The sequence below is a fragment of the Gavia stellata genome, chromosome Z, assembly GCF_030936135.1.
Source record: "Gavia stellata isolate bGavSte3 chromosome Z, bGavSte3.hap2, whole genome shotgun sequence".
NCBI lineage: Eukaryota > Metazoa > Chordata > Aves > Gaviiformes > Gaviidae > Gavia > Gavia stellata.
In genome coordinates, this window is record NC_082637.1 from 72091256 (window position 1) to 72111759 (window position 20504).

The following is a 20504-nucleotide window of genomic DNA, read 5'->3' on the forward strand; positions in this document are numbered from 1 at the left end:
ATGGAGCTTAATTTACTTAGTATCTGACTTCCCAGTGTTATCTCTGTGAATACTGCAGCCTTGTTTAAAAACAAAACTGGAATGCTGGAAAACAGCAAAGCTTTCCAATGAGGAAGCAACTCGAGCAAAGAGGTTAGGATTTTAAAAAAGTCTGCCACTATTACTACAGCATCTCAGCAGTTCTGCAGTTAATGACAAAGCCCCCACGCGTCTAAGAATGGCAAGGGCTCTCCGAGTTGCACAAGTTGTAATCCTGTCTGAAAAGTGAAGTGTACAAACAAATTCTTTCACGGGGACTTCTTCAGCATTATCTTGCACCTAGGGCCAGGGGGGCCGAATGGAGCGCGCAGTTGTGGTGTCCTGACGCCGATCTGTAAAGGGAAAGGCTTCTGCATTTTATGGAGCTTAATTCTCAAACTAACAGCCACCCCACGAGCGGCACGACGGAGGGGGCGGGAGCGGGGGCTCGGCCCTGGGGCTGGCGGGGCCGGGGACGCCGCACCTGCCCCCTGACGGGCGCCGCGGGCAAGCGCGCGCCGGCCCGGCCCGGCCCGGCCCGGCCCCGCCGCTCGGGGCCCCGCTCTGCCCATTGGCTGCGGCGGGGGGAGTGGCGGCGGCAGGCCTGGGACGGCCGGCTCGGCTCGGCTCGGCTCGGCTCGGCCGCCATGCTGCTCGGCCCACGGCAGCTGCTGGGCCCCTGGCGGCTGCTGCGCCGCGCGGCCGCCGCCCCGCCCGCCCGCGCCTACCGCGGCGAGGCGGTGGCGGCGGTGGGCTCGCGCCCCGACGCGGGCTCCGCGCTCTACCAGGTAGGCCGGGCCGGGCGGGCCCGGCTCTCTCCGCCCGATGGGTCGCAGGCCGCCGAGAGGAGGCTCCGGCGGGCGGCGGTCGCCTCCCCGTGCGGCGGGGGCTGGGGGCGGGCAGCGGTGCCGAGCCCCGGGGACCCGCGGGAGTCAGGGGCTGGACTTGCCCCAGCCAGGCCGCGGCGGCGCCTTGCCCACCCCTGCCAGCCGGCAGCCGGGCTGGCAGCGGGCCGCGGGCGGTGCCGAGGCTCCCGGCCTGCCGCGGCCGCCCGCCGCTTCCGCGCCTCAGTTACGACAAACCTGCCGGTTGGTCAGGGGAGGCCCCACCCGCGGCGCGCGGCCTGCGAGCGGCGCCCCGGGGCGGCGGGAACGGCGTGCTCTGCTGGGGGCCGTGCGGGGGAGAGCTACAGCAGAACGGGGGGACGTGGGCTCGCGAGGGGAAGCGCGGCAGCGGCCGTCGGATAGCTGGTATTGCAGTGCCCGTGTAATACGCTGGTACGTGGTAAACGTGCGCTTCTGTGCCTCAGCCCGAGGTCACCCTGCACGCAGGCCAGGTTTTACAGTGCTGCTCCCCCTTTCTTATTTCCTAAATGCCACGTTCTGGTTGTTTCATTCAGGCTGTGTGTAAAGGTACCGTGTAAAAAGAACGTGGGTTTGTGCCATCGTCGGCCTCATGGTGGATTTTTTTTACACTTACTTTGGTTTTTTAATCAGAATTCCAGCTCTTAACTGCATTTTCGATGTTGACGAGCTGGTCGATACCGTACTAATGAGATAGGGAGTTTGTAGGCGGTTGACGGTGGTGCCTGATGATTCCCAAGTCGGAAGTTTTCTTCTGTTTGCAAATCGATTCCCGAGTTGAAAAGAGGTGGAATAGTTTTGCAAAGTCATGGGCATGCCTCCAGAAAACAGGATATCGGCAGAAAGAATCATCTTTTGAGGAGGAGGAAGGAGGGATTTTACAAAGAGAACAGTACTTGTATCTGGTGTAAATCGTTTGGGTTTTTTTTAATGGAGCATTATTAACGTCATCATATTCAAGATAAAAATCGTGTTTACAGTTAGGCTGAGAAAAACAGTTTTGGGTGTGGATCAGAACTGGTAGGAGGGCATGCATTTGTTTTCAGTTTTTTCCAAGTAAAATGTCAAACAGCAAGTGAGTCAACAACATGTATTCTTCCTGAAATATTTCATTTGGTTCTGTGTTCGGTTTTGCAGAAACTAAATTTTGGGACCAAAGTTAGCTGACTGAAACTTATGTGAAATTTCACTATGTGTATATACACACACACACAAAGCTTGTATGTATATATATGTGTGTCTATCCATATTTTGCATACAAAAAAAAAGTAATATTTTAATAAATGTGTTTATTCAGCTAAGCTGTTGCTGGATTTGTGTTTGTGTGTGTGTGTACCTTTCGATCTCAAAAGAAAAGCAAGGCTTGGTAACTTTTGTAGGACATGTTTTTTACTTTTTTTTTAGTGTTCATGTATTTTGACAGCAGCTTCCAGTGGGATGTCAAGACAGGAAAAGTTTGCCTAGCTATGGTAGACAAGCCCTCTTGCTTGGATACATCTGGTACATCACTGAAGCAGTAAAATAGCTAATAGTATTTGGTAGCAATAATTTATAGAGCACTGTAAATGCTTGTAGTGGTTCACAGACTGAGGTCCCAGCTGTGAGGCACTTAACCATCTGAAATAGAAGTAATACAGGGAATAAGAGTGCAAACACAAGAAGGCATAACGATGCGGGATGAAGGTCTTGCCTTCTTTAGCTAATGTTTGCCTTTCTAGCTGTGAATTCGGCTAGACAGGTTGGCCTTCGTAGTCTAAACTGTCTTTCAAACCAGGCAGGTAAAAATGTAATTTAAAAATGAGTAAGTCTAAATTCTGGAAATGAAAGGAAAATTTATGTAAAGATTCCAAGGATTAGCTGTTGCAGCCACTTTGCTTGTGTAGCAGTAAATCATTTAGCTCGTGCAGTAACTGTAGGATTAGTCTGTAGGTTTTGCCTCTTGATTTTGCTGTAAGGTTTGTGGAAGCCCCAATATTAACAGCAGAATTTTATAGAACTTACTGGTGCAAGGGCCAGTTTCCAGAAAGAGCTTGCAGCACGTCATTGGCCTTTTTGTCATTAGTTAATGAAGAGCCCACAAATATATGGTACAACGAGCATGTTTGGTTCTGAGAGGAACCTTTTCTGTGTGTATTCAAAACCTACAGTAAGATTTCAACGCATCTTTACTTTTCCTTTGTAAAGTATAATGATGTTGTGTTCTGGTTAAAGGCATGAAAGATAAGGGTAGAAATTAAGTGAGTTTAAGCAACTCAAGTATTTCAGTACAATAATTTTTATAGATGATCTAAAAAGTCCTTTCACAATTTTTCATGTAGAGTAGCTAAAGTAGCTACAGTCAGTTGTTAATTCAAACTCTAATAAACAAGCCTATGACTGTGATTGCTGTGCCTCTTTTAATTTCCTCTGCCATTTTCGGCTGCTTTTTTCCCTATGTTAAAGGTGAGTTTTTAAGCTCAGTACTGTGTGCAAAAGGTGAGTGTATTTAGAGAAAACAGGCTGACTGAACAAGGAGAAATGAGGAAAATGCTTTATATGTAATGCGGCAAAATGATCCAGCTGGACAAGCTGAACACTCACTCTAAAATTGGGTGTGGTGACAACTGCAGGTTTTTAAAAGGATGGAATTACTATGGCTGTTTTACAGATTTTTCGCAGGGGAAGAAAGTTAACTTGTAAAAATAGTCTTTTGGAAAGGATTAGAAGCGAGTTTTGTTTTCTTTAGTGCTGCATGTGGTTGTGTGGCTGCAGTTACTGTCCATAGTCTCTCTGAGGAGCGACGGAGTCAAATTAACAAGACATGGCTTGTTTTGTTCTTGGTTTTTGGGATGCTGTGACAGTAGTAAAACTGCCAGTAGGTCATTGCATTGTGATTTCACAGGTTAGGAGGAAGAAAACCAGTTGTGGAGGTAGGTGTTGGAGCTGGCCTGTGGGTGGGGCAGGGAGAGGGAGGATTAAAGTATGAAAAGAAGTAGACTGAAAGGGAAATAATATGGTGAATGCACTGATACAGCCTTACAAGGGAGGGAGGAGATGCAGAAGTCTAGTGACCTCCCGTGTCCTCTGTAGTCAGGGGGCTGCAGCGTGGCACCACACATCAGAGAGATTTCATGAACTGAGGTTGGTATCTTGGGATGCGCTTAGGTGTTGGCTAGCAATTGGGTGGTACAGAATGCATACAAGTGCAAGCTGTGACCCATATTGCAGATGGCACTTCATTAGAACATGGGGAATCCTTCCCAAGAGCCAACAGAGGCACAAAAGTTGGAATTTGTGTTTCAGTATGTCACCATGATCTTGCTGGACGACCTCTAAATGCTGACCTTACGTATTAACTGTATACGAGCTGATAAAATTGCTAAGACCTGTTTTCACCTGATACGTTTTTACCTTTCAATAGAGTATCTTACATCTATTTGTAGCAATTACAAAGGGGGAGAAACGTGTTCTTTTAAAAGTCTTACCGTGCGGCTAAAACAGTTTGAATGCAAGGTGCCTGTGTACATGTTTTTATTTTCTTCCTGCTTTGCATCTTGGTGCCTTTCAGTGACTAAGACAGAGCTGAACAAACTTAACTGCAACACTTGTTGCTGCTAGGGGTAGGCTTAATTCTGAGTGTTCAAGTCCGAATATAGAGTCACCAGATTGTTTCTTCTGTTAAAGTAGACTCTAAATTAATCTTCTAAGCAAGAATTAGACAAGGCAGTATGATTTTTTAATGCAGCAATTACTGTGTTCCCTTATTGCAGTTACACTTTTCAAAGCGGTAACACAGCTCTTACTGTGTCTGTAAAAAAAAAAAAAAAAAACAAATTAAGCTTCACTAATACCTTTTAATACTGAAGAAGTGGTAAAAAACTGCTGTAATGAGCACGCAGATTTTTTGATAATTCTGATAGAAATGGTGAGCTCAGTACTGGATCACTCATATTGAAAACTAAGAGTCTCTGTTTTTCTAGGAGGGGTATTCGCAAGAACACCAAACTTTTTGTTTCTAAAAGCTTTGTTTTATCTTTATGTTCTACCTAAACAACAGGAATGTAAAAAGTGTTCGCCAGATTCTGTTTGGTCTAGGTCATCTTTTGGTACAAGAGACATAGCAGCACTTCATTTGAATCCTCGTGATGTTTTTTACAGAATTAGATTTAAAAAGCAAACCTGTAACAAAAAATCAACAAAAACTGAAAAACAGCACTTCAACTCTATAATGACTAATTCTATTTTTGTTAATTAAATTTTGAACTAGTCTTTTACAATCCTAATACACTCGAGAGTTTTTGTGAGGCGTGTTTATTAAATGCTTTGGTAGGGTTGAGGAAAGCTGATACATAGGTAGAAATGTTATTACTTTGAAGACAATACAGAGCCAGTATTTAACAAGGTAAAATTAAATTTGGAAGGTAAATAAGTCTTGTATTTTCTCTGTTTATTAAAAAATAATACCGTCACTCTTCGTTAAACTTAATATGCTGTTTTGTTCTCGACTTAGGAAAACTATGAACGAATGAAAGCACTGGTAACTGAACTCCAAGAGCAAGCAGAAAAAATCAGATTAGGTAAGTATGATAGTCTAGATTTTAGAACGCTTGTTTGATTTGGTCCAAAACCCGGTTTTGTTCTTTGGATTTTTTTCCCCCTGTGGCTGTACATTCATTGATCAGTTCATTTAGATACGACATATTTGCTGGATTATAGCAGTCATACCAAAATTTTAGCTCACCTGTTTAAATCTATATTTACGGTCTTCTGTCAGTTGAAAATCTCAAAAGGTTTGTGTCCAAGCTAACCTGGTTCAAAATTTAGGGGTTTTTTTTTTAAGTAACTCAGGCTAGCTAAGAAAAATGTGCATACCATTAGCACTTTTGTTTACCACAGTATCTCGTGTGTTAACACGTCTTTTTGTTTGCCAGTTGAATATCAGAGCAATATGCTAATGCAAGGAAATCCATAAATTACTGGAAGCAGACATAAATGAAAGCAAGGCTGATTTAGTCAAACAGAAGATTAATTTCATTGCCAGAGAGGCAAAAAGTAAGCAAGTAGACAGTGAAAACTGGATATTTATAGTCAGTTAATTTTTAATCCGTTGAGATCTTGCTATCAATGGAATGTACGTTTTTAATGGCAAAGTTTTTTTAAATAGATAGGATTATTAAGAAAATGCTTTTAGTGGTACACTTTCCACTTCACCTGCTTCCTTGCTTCATCCACTGCTGCCTGCTTTTATAACAAACTGGTTTGGCAAATGTGCTTCTGTTCGAGTTGCATGTTAGTCTCTTCACGTGCAAAGAGGATTTTCAAAGACCGTAGCTGTAGTTGTGCTGGCAAACAAAAGCAAGTCTGTAATAGTTTAAAAGATTTAAATCTGTGTTTCATCTTCTTGACTTGTAAGACTACCTGAATTAATTACAGTTGACTATGATTAGTGGGGACAGTAAAACAAAAATGGTTTATAAATGCTTAACTGTGCTGGCAGAGATAGAGCATGCAGCTTTAATTCTCCCCTTCTTGTGTCTATCATGATACTGTTGTCCCTTCATATACTGATTCTTATATAATGCAATTTATTTTACAGCTTCGGAATGGAGCACAGTTAAGATTTTGTGCTGTCATGGTTTAAGCCCAGCTGGCAACTAAGCACTATTAACTCTATCCCAGCCAAAATGAGCACATTCTCCACCCCTTATTCCATACCATTTATGTCATACTTGGGTAGCACACTATCCAGTACATTCTCATTACCTACCACCACCCTTCCCATCCTTTGATATAGTACACAGATATCATTCCCTTAGTCTATGGATCACCCCTGTGAAATGTCTGTAAAATGTCCACAAATGTCCACAAAATGTCTGTTGAGTTCATTTAGTCCATGACTTTGGGCTCCGTCTGTTATGGTGGTCACTCAGGACAGAAGAGGTGTTGTATTGAATGGAGTTATTGGGCACCACAGCCAGCTCAGATGGGGTCACTGCTGCACTTGCACTGCTTCTTGTAAGGCTTGTCCTCCATTGGTTCAGGTGGTTCCTGCTATAACATGCAACTCCAATCATGGGTTACAACAGTTTAAAGGTATTTCCATCACAATCTCCACCCCTGGTCCCTTTGGACCAGACCATAGGGTTTAACATTGCAGTGAACTCCTCCCCTTGCCCCTGCTCCGGCTTGGAGTTATCCACAGACTGCAGTCCCTTAGGGTTGTACCTGCTCCAAGTGGAACCTTATCTGTGCACCACAGTATCTTCAGGGTTATACCTGCTGCAGCAGAGAGCTATCCACAGCCACAGTCACTTTGAGGTGCACCTGCTCCAACGTGGCCTTACCCACAGCCACAGTCCCTTCAGAAGTAAACCTGCTCCACCATGGCCTTTTCCATGGCTTCAGTCTCTCCAGGGGTGTGCCTGCTCTCTCGTGGGCTTATCCATGGCCTCACACTTTGAGGTGCTCCAGCATGACCTCATGCACAGCCGCTGATGCTTCCAGGTGTACCTGCTGCAGCATGGACGTATCCACAGCCACAGATGCTTCGAGGTGTACCTTCTCCTGTGTGGGCTTATGCTTGGGCCACAGTCCCTTCAGAGGTACACCTGCTGCGGCACAGACATAACCACGGCCACAGATGCTTCGGGGTGTCCTGCTCCCGCGTGGACTCATCCACAGGTCACAGTCCCTTTGACTCGAGTTCACACTGGAGTTCCAGCCTGTCCAGTACAGCAGCACAGAAGCAGCAGCGATGCCCCGGTCATCTGCCAGCCCAGGCGCATGGCCATTGCTGTTATTAAAATGTTCCCGGGCACAGCAGAGCAAGATGATAAGCAGTACAGCAGCACAGCAAGCAGCGAAGGCAAAAAGCAGCCACTAACGAGCACCAGACTCTAATATACAGTAGGGCAAGCAAGCCCCGTGGCAAGCAGAGGAGCCTGCCGATTAATAGGTGAACAGCAATAACAGCTATAAATTCGATCTAGCACATTCCAATCAAACCTGTCGTTATCTTGAACCCTTCGTGCCCCACGTTGGGCGCCAAAAAGGACTGTCGTGGTTTAAGCCCAGCTGGCAACTAAGCACCACACACCCGCTCGCTCACTCCTCCCCTGTCCCAGCGGAATGGGGGAGACAATCGGAAAAGTAAAAGTGAGAAAGCTCGTGGGTTGAGATAAGAACAGTTTAATAAATGAAATAAAATAATAGCAATGATGATAATTGTAATGAAAAGGAACATAACAACAACAAACAAACAAGAAAGACAAGTGACACAAATGAAAACAATTGCTCACCACCTTCTGACCAATGCCCAGCCTGTCCTCAAGCAGCGGTCCCCCAGCCAGCTTTCCCCCCAGTTTATATACTGACCATGACATCATATGGTGTGGAATATCCCTTTGGTCAGCTGGGGTCAGCTGTCCCGGCTCTGTCCCCTCCCAACTTCTTGTGCACCCCCAGCCTACTCGCTGGTGGGGTGGGGTGAGGAGCAGAAAAGTCCTTGACTCTGTGCAGCCACTGCTCAGCAGTAATTAAAAAATCCCTGTGTATCAACACTGTTTTTAGCACAAATCCAAAACACAGCCCCATGCTAGCTGCTATGAAGAAAGTTAACTCTACCCCAGCCAAAACCAGCACATGTGCTTAGTGTTTTTTCTTGCCTGCTGTGAAACAAAGCTGCAGGATTTCCTGAGGAGATGCTGAAACCCATGGACTACTTCTGTTTTTTATGGGTGTAGAGACTGTTCAGCAGTTCCCTATGTGGCTCATGAACTAATGATCATGGCCTTCTTCACTGCTGCATGTTTTCCTATTCTTGCCCGTTACATGATAACAGGACAAGAACATGTCCCTCATCTTTTTGCTTTAGGGAACTCTACCAGGATGTTAATGCACAGTTTCGAGTGACGTCGACTGAGATTGCTTTGCCTGTCATTTAAGTATATGAGAAGAATTAGGTACTTATGTTGAATACTTTTGAAGGATAAGTGTAACATCTTTTCCTTTATAAGAGCTGTCTTTCAGAGGATGAGCTCTTGCTTGATGTCTTTGTAATGAATGCTTCATCCTTTATATGTTACTTCAGTGGGTAGGGCTTTTGTGAGCATGTATCCCACTGTACTGAGTAATCCCCAGCTGTGCAACAGGAATATCGTGAGGGGTCTGGAGTACAAGCCTTATGAGGAGCGGTTGGGAGAGAGGTGGGGTTGTTTAGCCTGGAGAAGACGAGGCTCAGGGGAGACCTTCTTGCTCTCTACAACTATTAGGAAAAATTTCTTCACCAAAAGGGTTATAAAGCACTGGACCAGGCTGCCCAGGGAGGTGGTTCAATCACCATCCCTGGACGTGTTTAAAGGACGTGTGGATGAGGTGCTTAGGGACATGGTTTAGTGGTGGACTTAGCAGGGTTAGGTTTATGGTTGGACTTGATGATCTTAAAGGTCTTTTCCAACCTAAACGATTCTATAATTCAGTGATTCTAAGATGGTCCCTGCCCCAAATAATTTACAGGCTATGATGAGTTACAACAGATGGATTTCTGATGACAAGCACAAGAAGCAACTGGGATACTTTTAGTCTCCGTGACTGGCAGCGATCATAGCACATGGGCAGTCACACTGAAGTTTTTATAGACATTACTGTAAAGGAGAAATAAAGAAGGGATTTCAGATGCCTCCAAGTTTGTTTCATTGTCAGGAACACTGCTTCTCACAGTCTACAGAATGGACGATAGTGTCGGGTAGAGCGAACGTTCTTGATCTTGGAAGATAAAAGTTCAGTAGAATGGCTACAGGGCCCAGAGAGCAAGCATTTACAATTTGTGTGTGAAGAGGGGGAGTGCACAGAGATGACAAAAATCGCAGGATGGAAAATTATTTTTGCAGCATCACTCTGGGCGTAAATGAGAAATGCAAGATGGAGGCCAGAGAAAATGTAGTTATGATGTGGGTTGTTGAGAACTTGGATGAGAGTATTAGCTCTGTGGGTGGATACGAGAGGTTGTATCTTAAGAATTTGTACAGAAAGAATTTACAAGATTTAGATTTGGGCTGGATATACACATCTAATGAACAGGCTGACTCAGAAATAAATTGTGGGCTTTCTGGCATGCCTAACAGGTAGGAAATTATGTGCATAGTGATCAAGGAAGGAGGTAAGAAAAAGGGCTTGAAGGGTAGTCTTAAAAGCTCTGTTTCAGTGATGCTTAGCTGACAAATCTTGAAGTCTCAGGAGAAATGTTAGCAAAATAGCACCCTCTTTATTTTGGATGGGGCAGACAGTTGTAGAGTGATGAGGTAGATCAGTGATCTGTCTACATAGACAATGTTTATATAAGTTGTTGTTATAAAGAGGCTGAGGTGTGTCAACAAATCTTAAGTAATGAACGACATAAAGCTCTAGAGAGCAAAAGATATGATTCAGGATAACCTCAAGTAAAGGGTTGAAATGAAGCGAAGATAAACTTGATATTAAATGCTGTGTGTCTGAACTCTGCTTACAGTTTTGGAGTGACCTAAGGAAATGAATCCAGATTATGTTGGCTCTTTCAAGATTGGATTCAGCATAGCTATTTTGAACCAATTTTGGGGAATAGTATTTTTTGTAGTTCTTACTGCTGTGCTTTTGTCTGTGTTTGTGTTTTCAACCCTTCTGTTCATTGCCAAGCAGTGGGGGAAAGTTGCAGACAACTGTGTTCGTTAAAGTCTTCACCTCAAGGCTAACTAAAAAATGAGGGGGAAAATAGAGTAGATTCTGAAAAGCAAGCATTTTTATTAATAAACCTTAAACCTGTTTGAAGTGAAAACCATTATTTATTAAATTCATTAATGTCCATACTTCAAAAACTGGGAACTCCTCAGTGCTTCCATTCTAAGTTTTAATGTGATGATTTATCTATCTGCGTCTGTAGTAAATCTAACAATTTACTACTGTGTCACAGGAGGTGGAGAAAAAGCTCGTAAGCTTCACACATCAAGAGGAAAGCTGTTACCCAGAGAGAGAATTGACAGGCTTATTGATCCCGGGTAGGTGCTTTTTTAAAAAACACTTCAGGTTCTCTTTTGCAGGTAAGTACTGCAACAGGGTTGTTTTCTGTTTAGTTTCCATAAACACTGGCAAATAACACAGCTGAAATTTTACAGAAGTGTTCTTTGAAATACTCATCTCTCTTAAAAAAAATCACCTCATTTTTAAAAATCTACTCTTTTAAGTGAGATTCAGTGGCAAATATGGCCAATTCCTTCTTAAAATTGTGTTATATTTGTGATTATTCAGGTCTCCGTTTTTGGAGTTCTCCCAGTTTGCAGGTTACCAGTTGTATGGTAATGAAGAGGTACCAGCAGGAGGCATTATCACAGGCATTGGACGAGTATCTGGGTGAGAGATAGCAATGATCTACATTATTGGTGATATGAAAAGGAAGAAGGCATAATTTTGTTTAGTTTCCAGTATTAAGCTATTCGCATTTTTAGTGTTTCATTTCTGACATCCAAAAAATCAGCAAAGTTGGTATCTTAATTTGTTCTTAGTGAAGTTGGTATCTTAATTTGTTCTTAGTGAAAAGGGATTGATTTTTTGTTTGTTTGGTTGGTTTTTTGGGTTGGTTTTTTGTTTGTTTGTTTGTTTTTTGTTAGTGTATCTCATATTAAAGCAGAACACACACAGAGTTTCTGGTGTCCAATGAAGGAGAGAGATTAGTGCATCAGTAAGGCAATTTTCAAAAAACAGGGTGGTATTCTAGGCTAAGAATTAGTTTTGCTCACTAGAAGTACCTCCAAGACTATTGTTGAAATTAAATATATAATTAAATATTACATATTAATTATATATATTGTATATATTAAATATATAATTTGAATATATTAAATACAACATTATTTTAGGGAGTTAAGGGGCTGTGAAACAGGTCATGGTAGTGCTGAGACTGCTGTTACAATGTGCATTTGAGGGAACGCAGGTGAGGAGGGTTGTTTTTGAGCATCAGGGCTTCGAGGGTCCTTGGCATGTTGCAGTTCTTAACCAACAAACATACTTATTCATTAGAAATATTTTTCTCTCTCATAAACTTACTTTTTTTTAGGGTGGAATGCTTGATTGTGGCTAATGATGCAACTGTCAAAGGTGGTACCTATTATCCCATCACAGTTAAGAAACATTTACGTGCTCAAGAAATTGCAATGCAAAATCATCTCCCTTGCCTATATTTGGGTAAGTCCCATTGCAGAAATAGCAAATATCCTTTGTTAAGGGCAGCTCAGGCTCTGTAGATAAGACACTATTTCTTTAAATAAATGTTGTTGAGACTGATATGTCCCCAGATTTGACTAACCAGGTTTGTATTTTAGACGCACATATTCAAATGTATTTTCATCAATACTGTTACCTCTACAGACCGGTGGCAAATCTTAACTGGGTGGTACCCATAGCTTCTCAGCAGTATCTTCTGCACTGCTGTAGGGCTGGGTTCATAAGATACAGATATAACTATGCCACTGTAGCACTTCTTTCTTACTCCTTTCTCTTCTGTCACACTTGAGCAATGCATTCTATAGTCTCCTCTAGTCTTAATTCAAATTACAGTTTGAAAAAAAAAAGAAGTTACTTTGCCTTTTGGTGGAGCATGTAGAGAACATACCAAAGAAATGAAAAAAGGTCTCAATGCCAGAAGTGTCAATAATAGTTTGGATCAATAGATTTTTACAATTTGGGATGAATTTTACTGAAGCAGAAATTTCACTGTATATTATTTTGCATTTTGAGTTTAGTCTGTTAAATCAGTATTTAGCCAAACCTTCATGTAAGTTTTACTTCTGTGTACTTTTATTAGAGATCAAGATCAGAGTGCCAAATGTCTTTAGTGTATTACAGGTAGTATTTTCTTAGCCTGGTTTTGTACAAATAGAAGAGCTTTCTGCCAGTGTCTGTCTTTTGGTCTCAATTCCCAGTCCAATAACTTTAGAACCCATTAGCCAATTTCAGCCAGATTTGACAAAGAGATTTAAGAGGGTATGTATTCCTGTGGATTTTGTCTAAGTCGGCATCAGAGGAGAAAGACCCTTCTACTGTCTTCATTTAAAAAATAGAATGGGTTAGTCCTTGTCTGTTCTGCTTGGCTTAGCAGCTTACATTGCAGCTGAGAGGCATTAATTGGTTTGCCAGTCAGGATACTTGTACTAGTTAAAAAGTCAACATAAATGTAGGTCCTGGCCAGCATAAGCATTTGTAATTTGTTGCCCTGCTGGTAGGCCAAACATGCAAATAATACTGAGGGAAAGATTAGGAGAAATGTGAACTTGAAAGTATTGGTGGGGTGGATACAGGACCAGTGTGGGTGGGGAGTTTGTGGGATTGTCATACTGCAACAGAAAGAGTCTTGGAGGCAAAATTCTATCTTAGTCATAAAACCCAGAAGAAACTTTGCTTTGCTGTTTGCAAAACAACTGTATGATTTTTTTTTTAGTCTGAATTATCAGCAAATTCTGTCTCTTCAGACAGCTCTTTTTTTTAGTGAGTTATCAGTGAGCAATTATGTGTGATTCTACTGTTTTAACATCTTATGGAATGAGGAACTGTGGAACATAGATATGCCTTTGAAACAAAAGTTTCATTTTTTTATTCCACTTTTGATATGTGTAGTCTCTGTATATGTACTGCTCATCACTCAAACCTGGTGAATTATTTTACCTTTGCAATTTCTGTATCTGGGCTTGTTTCAGTTCATTTCAGTTGTGTGATCAAGAGGGAGGGCTTTGTAGTCAGTCAGCACTTTGCTGACTGTGTAATTTTCATGCCATTTGAACTGCCTTTTTCCTCAGTGGTAGCTGCCTGGGTGTTAATTCTCTGATGTGGACACCTGGTACCATATTCACTGAGTCAGTCACTGGTGTGGGCATTTTCTTGTGTGTTCAGGAGTAGCCCATTTCACAACACTGGTATGTTGACCAGGTTGGAGTTTGTCTAGTTGCTGGAGTTGATGCTGGTTTGGGAGAGGGGTTCTGCAAGGGCGGGGAAAAGAATCAAAACCCTGCTTCACGGTAAAGCTGAATGTGGGACATTACTGGCTGCAGGCATGCAACATGAGAATGTGCGTGTGGGCTGTTGCTTGTAGGTAAAAAATAATTACCAGGAGCCAGAGTTCTCAGAGATGCTTGGCCTCCCTGTGCATTTCCTTCTAGTATTCTGTCCTTCTTTGGAGTCTTACGACATGTTGTATTTTCGTTATTTGGGAATGGAGAGGTAGCGGCAGTTGGAGACCTGTAAGCTGGAGGGCACATCATGAGGCAAGGACACATAATAAATGAGGGTTCCTAAAGATAGTGTGAGGTCTTCGGTATGCCTCTGTAATCAGGGTATGAAAGTACACATGCTACACCTCTTGAACTCAGTGGTGGTTAGTCTTGCCCTTTTCTGGAACTTGTGACAGAATTGCAATAGAATAATTGAATTAAAATTGTATATTGAAGGTGTTTTTAGTTTACATGTTTTGCAGTAAGAAGAGTTTAGAAGTTTGTGTAGGGAGGTACGATTGCATCTCTAAGCATATCTGAATTTATTTTCTATTAGAATGATTGGGATGGATGTTATTTGGGGGGGGGGTGTGTTACTGTTTTTTTTCCAAGAAGAAGATCCTATTCCTAGATTCATGGAAATATATACAGTGTTAGTGATAGTAATTGCTCTATATTTTAAGTAACGTGCAGATACTTTACCAACAACTTAAGCATATAACACTGTTCCAAGACTTCTTAATATATTTTCATTCACTCTAGTTGATTCAGGAGGAGCAAATTTACCTCGGCAAGCAGAAGTATTTCCAGATCGAGATCATTTTGGCCGTATTTTTTATAATCAAGCAGTCATGTCCTCACAAGGAATTCCACAGGTAATTTGCTTTTACTTAAGAATGAAAAGTACTAATTAGTTTTTATGTTTGCTGCCTTTATCTGGTTTCAAGGTTTGTACCCGTGCTTTGTTTTTGACAGCACTGTGTTGTGCTGACCTCATGGCCCAGTCTGGGGACTGGAGGCACTGTAAACACAGTAACTGTCCACAAAAAGTCATTATAGTTTTGGAGAAGCTGTCTTCTTTCTTGGCCTTAGTGTTAATGACATGACTTACCTGCTCCTATCTTGGAGTGGGAGAAAAAGGGACTTGACAACACAGTATGTAGGGCCCTGTGAGGAAACACTAGGAAATCTCTTGGAACAGTTGATTATTCTGCATCCGCGCTGTAAAGGTAAGGACCCCTTTGATGATGGCTAGTAAATGAGACATACTTTCTACTAACAGGGGTATGCATATATTTATATATCCATTTTATACACTGATGTGCTCTATGATAAAACTGCCGTAACAATGAGGTTATTTTCTAATGTATTAATGATGCATAGAATTATTGTTAGTCACAGTTCCTGGATTTAGAAGTGGTTTTGTGTCATGGATGTTTCAGGAGTGCATTGGGGTCAGTTTTTTGACGCAGGTTGCATGCTAGGGGAGGTGCACTTCTGGATCTGTTATTCATGAAGAACGTAGAACTGTTTGAGGATGTGGTTGCTGGTGGCAGCCTTGGCTGCAGTGAAAGTAGAGGGCAGACTATAAGGTCCTCATGGAGGTGAGGAAGGTAGGTAGCAGGATAAAGACCCTGGACTTCAGGAGAGTAGTCTTGGGCTTGTTAAGGGAATTGGCAGCAGAGACCTGTGAGAGGCTGTCAGGGAGGGTGGAGGAGTGAGTCCATGGTCTTTGAAGATAACCTCCAAATAAAGGAGTGCTCCAGGAAAGCAGATGACCAGGTCGTTCCTACAGAGTTGCTATCTAGTCAGTCAGCTCCCAGCCTTTTCATATGGTTGTGTAGCCCTCTCACCTGCCTCTTACTCCACTTTGCAGGCCAAAGAATTCAAGCTTACTTAGCTATTATTCCTACAGAAAGTGTTCCGTACTTTTGATGGTCCTAGTTTATCTTCTGTAAACCTTTTTCCAGGTCTTGTTATATCTTTTTTGAGATGAAGGAGCCAGACTCCACTACTCAATATGTCAACTGATGGGTGTATATATATAAAATAGCATAATGATATACACTATTCTCTTTTCTATTCCTTTGCTGGTAGTTCCTAACATCTTTGGTTTTTTTGACTGCTGAGCAGTGAGCTGGTGTTTTCACTGAATTATCTTAATTTCCTAGGTGTGGTTGTCAATTCAATGCCTATCACTTTATATTGGCTGGATGAAAGAAGGTGAAGGAAATTTTCAAGATATTCCACCTGAGAAGAAAAATTGTTCTAGAACTTTAGGCTTAGAAATAGGTGTTAGAACCTCAAGCAGAGTAAATGTTTAGCTAACTTGCTGTTTCATCTGAGTACTGTCATGGAAGTATTTCACCACCATGCTGTTTTGACATGCTGGACTATTGAACTCATCATTAATGTAAAGTGGAAGTAGGAAGTTTATTTTTTCATTCTTACCAACATCTGTCATTGAGAGGCATGGTTGGGCTGGAACCATTTTTATTTATTCTCTGTGAGAAGCTGTGCTTGCTTGAATCTCCTAGTACAAAAAGAGGAAGTAGAAGCTAATACTTCCTTTCAGTGTGAAGCAGACGCACCGGTCAAGGATACAGTATTCAGTCTGACGACTCCTTATATGGCAGACATTGGCTTTGCATGATTTCTGAGGAAACTACATTTGTTACCTTGATACCTTTTTGGCACATTTTGGAAGCAAGTCAGACTTCAGATCTTCAACCATCTTTTCCTCTACTGAAGAATCCTGAAATCCATTGCTTCCAGAGAAATCCAAGGCTGAAGAGTCCAGCAATACCCTAAATCTCTTTAGAAAGTCTGACATAATTTAACTTCTGCAGTTCTTTTCTTCCCAGCAATAAAAGTGGAGGAATTGTAGTGATTAGCTAGGTCTCCGGAGGAAAAGGGCTGTTTAGTTAGAACAAAAATATTTAGGAAGAAAGTTTACAAGCTGGCCATCCTGCAGAGTCACTGATAGGTCTAGGTTGTACTTTAGATTTATACATGTGAATAAAATTGGTCCCAGTATTTTTGTGGAACAGCAGGTGTCAAAGAAGACAGTCACAGGGCTGTTCTGCTGAATTATCTTTTTAGGAGAACTTTTGCTAAACCTTATTTTTTCTAGAGACTCCAATTATTGGCTGGTATAAGAGTAGTGATTTTTAGATGTCATGTCAAAGATGAATATGTAAACCCAGTTTGCAAGGCTGAAATTACTGACATTAGGTAGGACCTTTCTAGAAAAGCCTAGCCCTAAAGTCATGCTGGTGTTTTCCTGAATATCTTGAAACAACTTTAACGTATTTGTAAAGTTCCTAATAAAGCTGAATTTGTTTTCATTCTGATTACCATATAGTGTGGCATTAAGAGTAGCATTGTACTCCTATACAATAAAAACTAAGTGTAGGAAAGATTTGCCTTTCAATAAAACACATTTCTGTTTGGTATGACACTGACAAAAGTTTAATTTTCTTGGTATGACACTGATGAAAATTTAACTTTCTTAAAATATTTATGGAAGACTGGGAAAAATGTTTTACTGAAGTGCTTCCTTCATTTAAAGGATGTAATACAGGTGTATTTTGTTTGGGAGATGTTTTTGTCCTTTATTTCATTTCAAAAAGGCACTATTAACATTTGTAAATCTGCTATTGATTCGGTGCTAACAGACTGGTAGCTAGACTCATCTTCCCTGTCTGAGAGGATGTTTCATTAGGAAATGGTGTTAGGAAATTATGCTCCCTCTGATTTCCATTCTGGTTAATTCTTTTGACATGGGAGTCTGGATGTTGTTAGTTTTCTACCTGCTGGTCTTTGTTGTGGCCTGCCTGAAGGTCTGTTCCATCAGTTCATCAGTCCTTCTCAATTTTGCTCTTAAAGTGCCTGGTTTTGGTGGGGTGTGTTTTTTCAGTTGCCTATGGTGCTTTTAATTTCCCCCTCCACTTTCACCTGTGACTAATTTATTATACTCCTACTGCAGCTTTTAATAGCATTGATGTCTGTATGGCTGTGAATCAGAACACTGTGATTAGCTGCTTGTTAGCCGCTTCCTAAGCTCTCTCACACTCATATGCTGCATGGATACAATGGGGAGCTGATCAGTGGGTATGAAATACTGTATGTGCATTCAGAACTGTTGATTTTTATTGCACTAAGTAATTTCCTATGCAGTAATTCAAAGAATGAAGTCAGGAAGTAGTATATTAGTTGGGAATTTAAGGTTGTGCTATTTGACAAGCAGATTTTGGGTTTTCCAATGTATACATACTCCAATTTATGTATCGGAAAAAGTAACACCTGAGTTAAAGTTTAAATGCAGGCACATTTTTCAGCACAACTATGGTAAAATTAAGGGTAGGAAAAAACCACAAATCCTGGGGAAAAAATCAAATTAACTTTTCCCCCAAGTTTCTCCCATTTCTAGAGGCTTTATATTTACCTGGAGGTATTTATTAAATACACAACAGAAATACTGCAGATCATGTGACTGTGAATGTAGTTTAAGATACTGAAAACGATTTGCTGAAAAAGCTGTTTGATTTGATGATAGCAAGTTGACGTAGTTCATCTACTCTTGCTTTAGACACAGATAATGTGATTTGGAAGTTTTATTTCTGTGTGCTGTTTTCGTTTAAGAGCACATTAAATTATCATTTAACAGAGAGCACTAGTTGATGTCACTTCAGAAATATTTCCAAATTTAACACAAAATAACATTGTTTTGTGTTTCAATTTTTTGTGTGTGTGGTTGTGAAAGAAAGCATTAGATTAGACAATTACTTTCTTATTGTCTGCCTTTTCCATAGGAGTATTCCATTTCTTCTGCTTTACAAGCTGTTTTGAAAGGGACTTTGAGGGAGCTCCCCTGAAGGAGAAGCTAAGTCAGAAACTTCACTTTCATGATCACATGCTGCTACAGTATTCATCATGTCTAGGGTCAAGTCAGTTATGGGAAAGTGTCACCAAAACATAAGTGGTAGAAAATGTCCAATGGGTAGATGTTCATCTCAAAATTAGGCATAACGATGAAACAGAGATTATTAGTGCTAAAGCCTATAACGAGACACTCAACATGCCTTGAAAGGACAGAGTTAATTAGTTGATCCATTGAAGAACTGAAGTTACATACTAGTAGATGTGAGGAATTTTCTTAAAAGGATGTTAACATTGGTGAAATTATGCCAATAAGCAACAACTGAAGCTCTGACTTAAGTGTAAATACCAGGAACAATCTCTAGGTTTCAGCCTTTTACCATTCATCAGTAAAAACAAATTTCATGGTAGAATGTACGCCTTTTCAACGTTTCACGTACATAGCTCGTGGTACTTCATATATTAATTTTCCTGCAGGGTGGCAGGAAGATCATAGTTTAAGAGACTGCTGAAAACTAGAGAGATTCCCTATTTTTTTGCAGAAAAGCTAAAACATAAATAAAAATTTTGCTTTGTCAGGCAAAAATAATCTTGTAGTGCTGTCCCAGAACCTGTATTAAAATCAGTACAATATATAATAGTAGTGTGTGCATTTGCTATTTTTAAGGGTTGGACAAATCATTAATTTGTGGTTTTTGTTTTCCCAATAGATAGCAGTAGTAATGGGATCCTGTACGGCAGGAGGAGCATACGTACCTGCAATGGCTGATGAAAGTATTATTGTTGGCAAACAGGGAACAATATTCTTGGGAGGGCCACCACTGGTAAGGATACGGAAGTTTCTAGTAACATAGCCCCAGAAAAATTTGTGCCACTGACAATTGTACAGCTTAAACTATTGAGACCTTTCTTGGTGAGAGATTTCCAGATATTCTGTAGATTAGTTTGCATTTTTTAAGTATATCTGAATGTTTATATCCTAAATTAAATCTTTTCTATGTTAGAGGTGTATATACAAATCAGACTTTGTTAAGGTGTTTTTGTAGTACTGCTTTTAGATTGCCGTGCATGTTTTAAATTATAAAAATGCTTTCTATATTCAATTATATAGTCCCTAGGTTTGACTTTAAATTAAAAAAAAATTACAAGGATGTTTATTATATCTCATAGTCAAGATCAGAAACCTTCAGAAGCAGGGCTGATCTGCTATATTTTATGTCAGTTTACAGACAAAGGAGATGCACTTACGATGGAGTTTGTCATCATTTCCTTACTTTCTTAGTAAGGAAGTTGTTTCTAAGGAAACTGACCTGAAGAACTGAATTGAAACTTGCTGTATTGTTGGAGCTCATAGTGGAATTTGTGACTGCAAAATACTGCAGCATAAGACAGCTTTAAAATTATAGTAGTTTGGCTCCAACAGGAAAGGGAGTGCTTGTGTGGGGTTTGTTTTTTTAAAAACAGCTGTACCAGTGTATGTTCTAGTGTAAGCTCAGTTTTATACTGATACAAATGATAATCTTTGCTAACAAAGATTATTTTACTTAACACAAGCTTTATGAGAAGAAAGGAATTTCCAGTGGTAAATGTTATGTTAGTGCTCAAGCTAACAGGTAGGGCAGCACCCAGCAAAACTATTCTAGTCTCAGTGAAGTCTGACTGGATAGACTTGATTTTTTTTAAATAGTCAAATATTTGTTTCATTGAACAAACTGGGCTGAGGCAGCATGTTGGCTCTGTTTTGGTTGTAGTC

The 20504-nt window shown here is 41.1% G+C and overlaps 1 protein-coding gene across 1 annotated transcript in view; it reads left to right on the forward strand.

Annotated features, from left to right (window-relative positions):
• The first annotated feature begins 665 nt into the window (after positions 1–665).
• The window catches only part of MCCC2 (methylcrotonyl-CoA carboxylase subunit 2), a 41523-nt gene continuing 21684 nt past the window's right edge, over positions 666–20504 (forward strand). Inside the window, exons 1-7 of the mRNA XM_059834035.1 lie at positions 666–806; positions 5371–5437; positions 10804–10888; positions 11139–11240; positions 11944–12071; positions 14633–14745; positions 19462–19575. Of these exons, the coding sequence (XP_059690018.1) occupies positions 666–806; positions 5371–5437; positions 10804–10888; positions 11139–11240; positions 11944–12071; positions 14633–14745; positions 19462–19575 (750 nt within the window). The remainder of the gene's footprint in view (positions 807–5370; positions 5438–10803; positions 10889–11138; positions 11241–11943; positions 12072–14632; positions 14746–19461; positions 19576–20504) is intronic.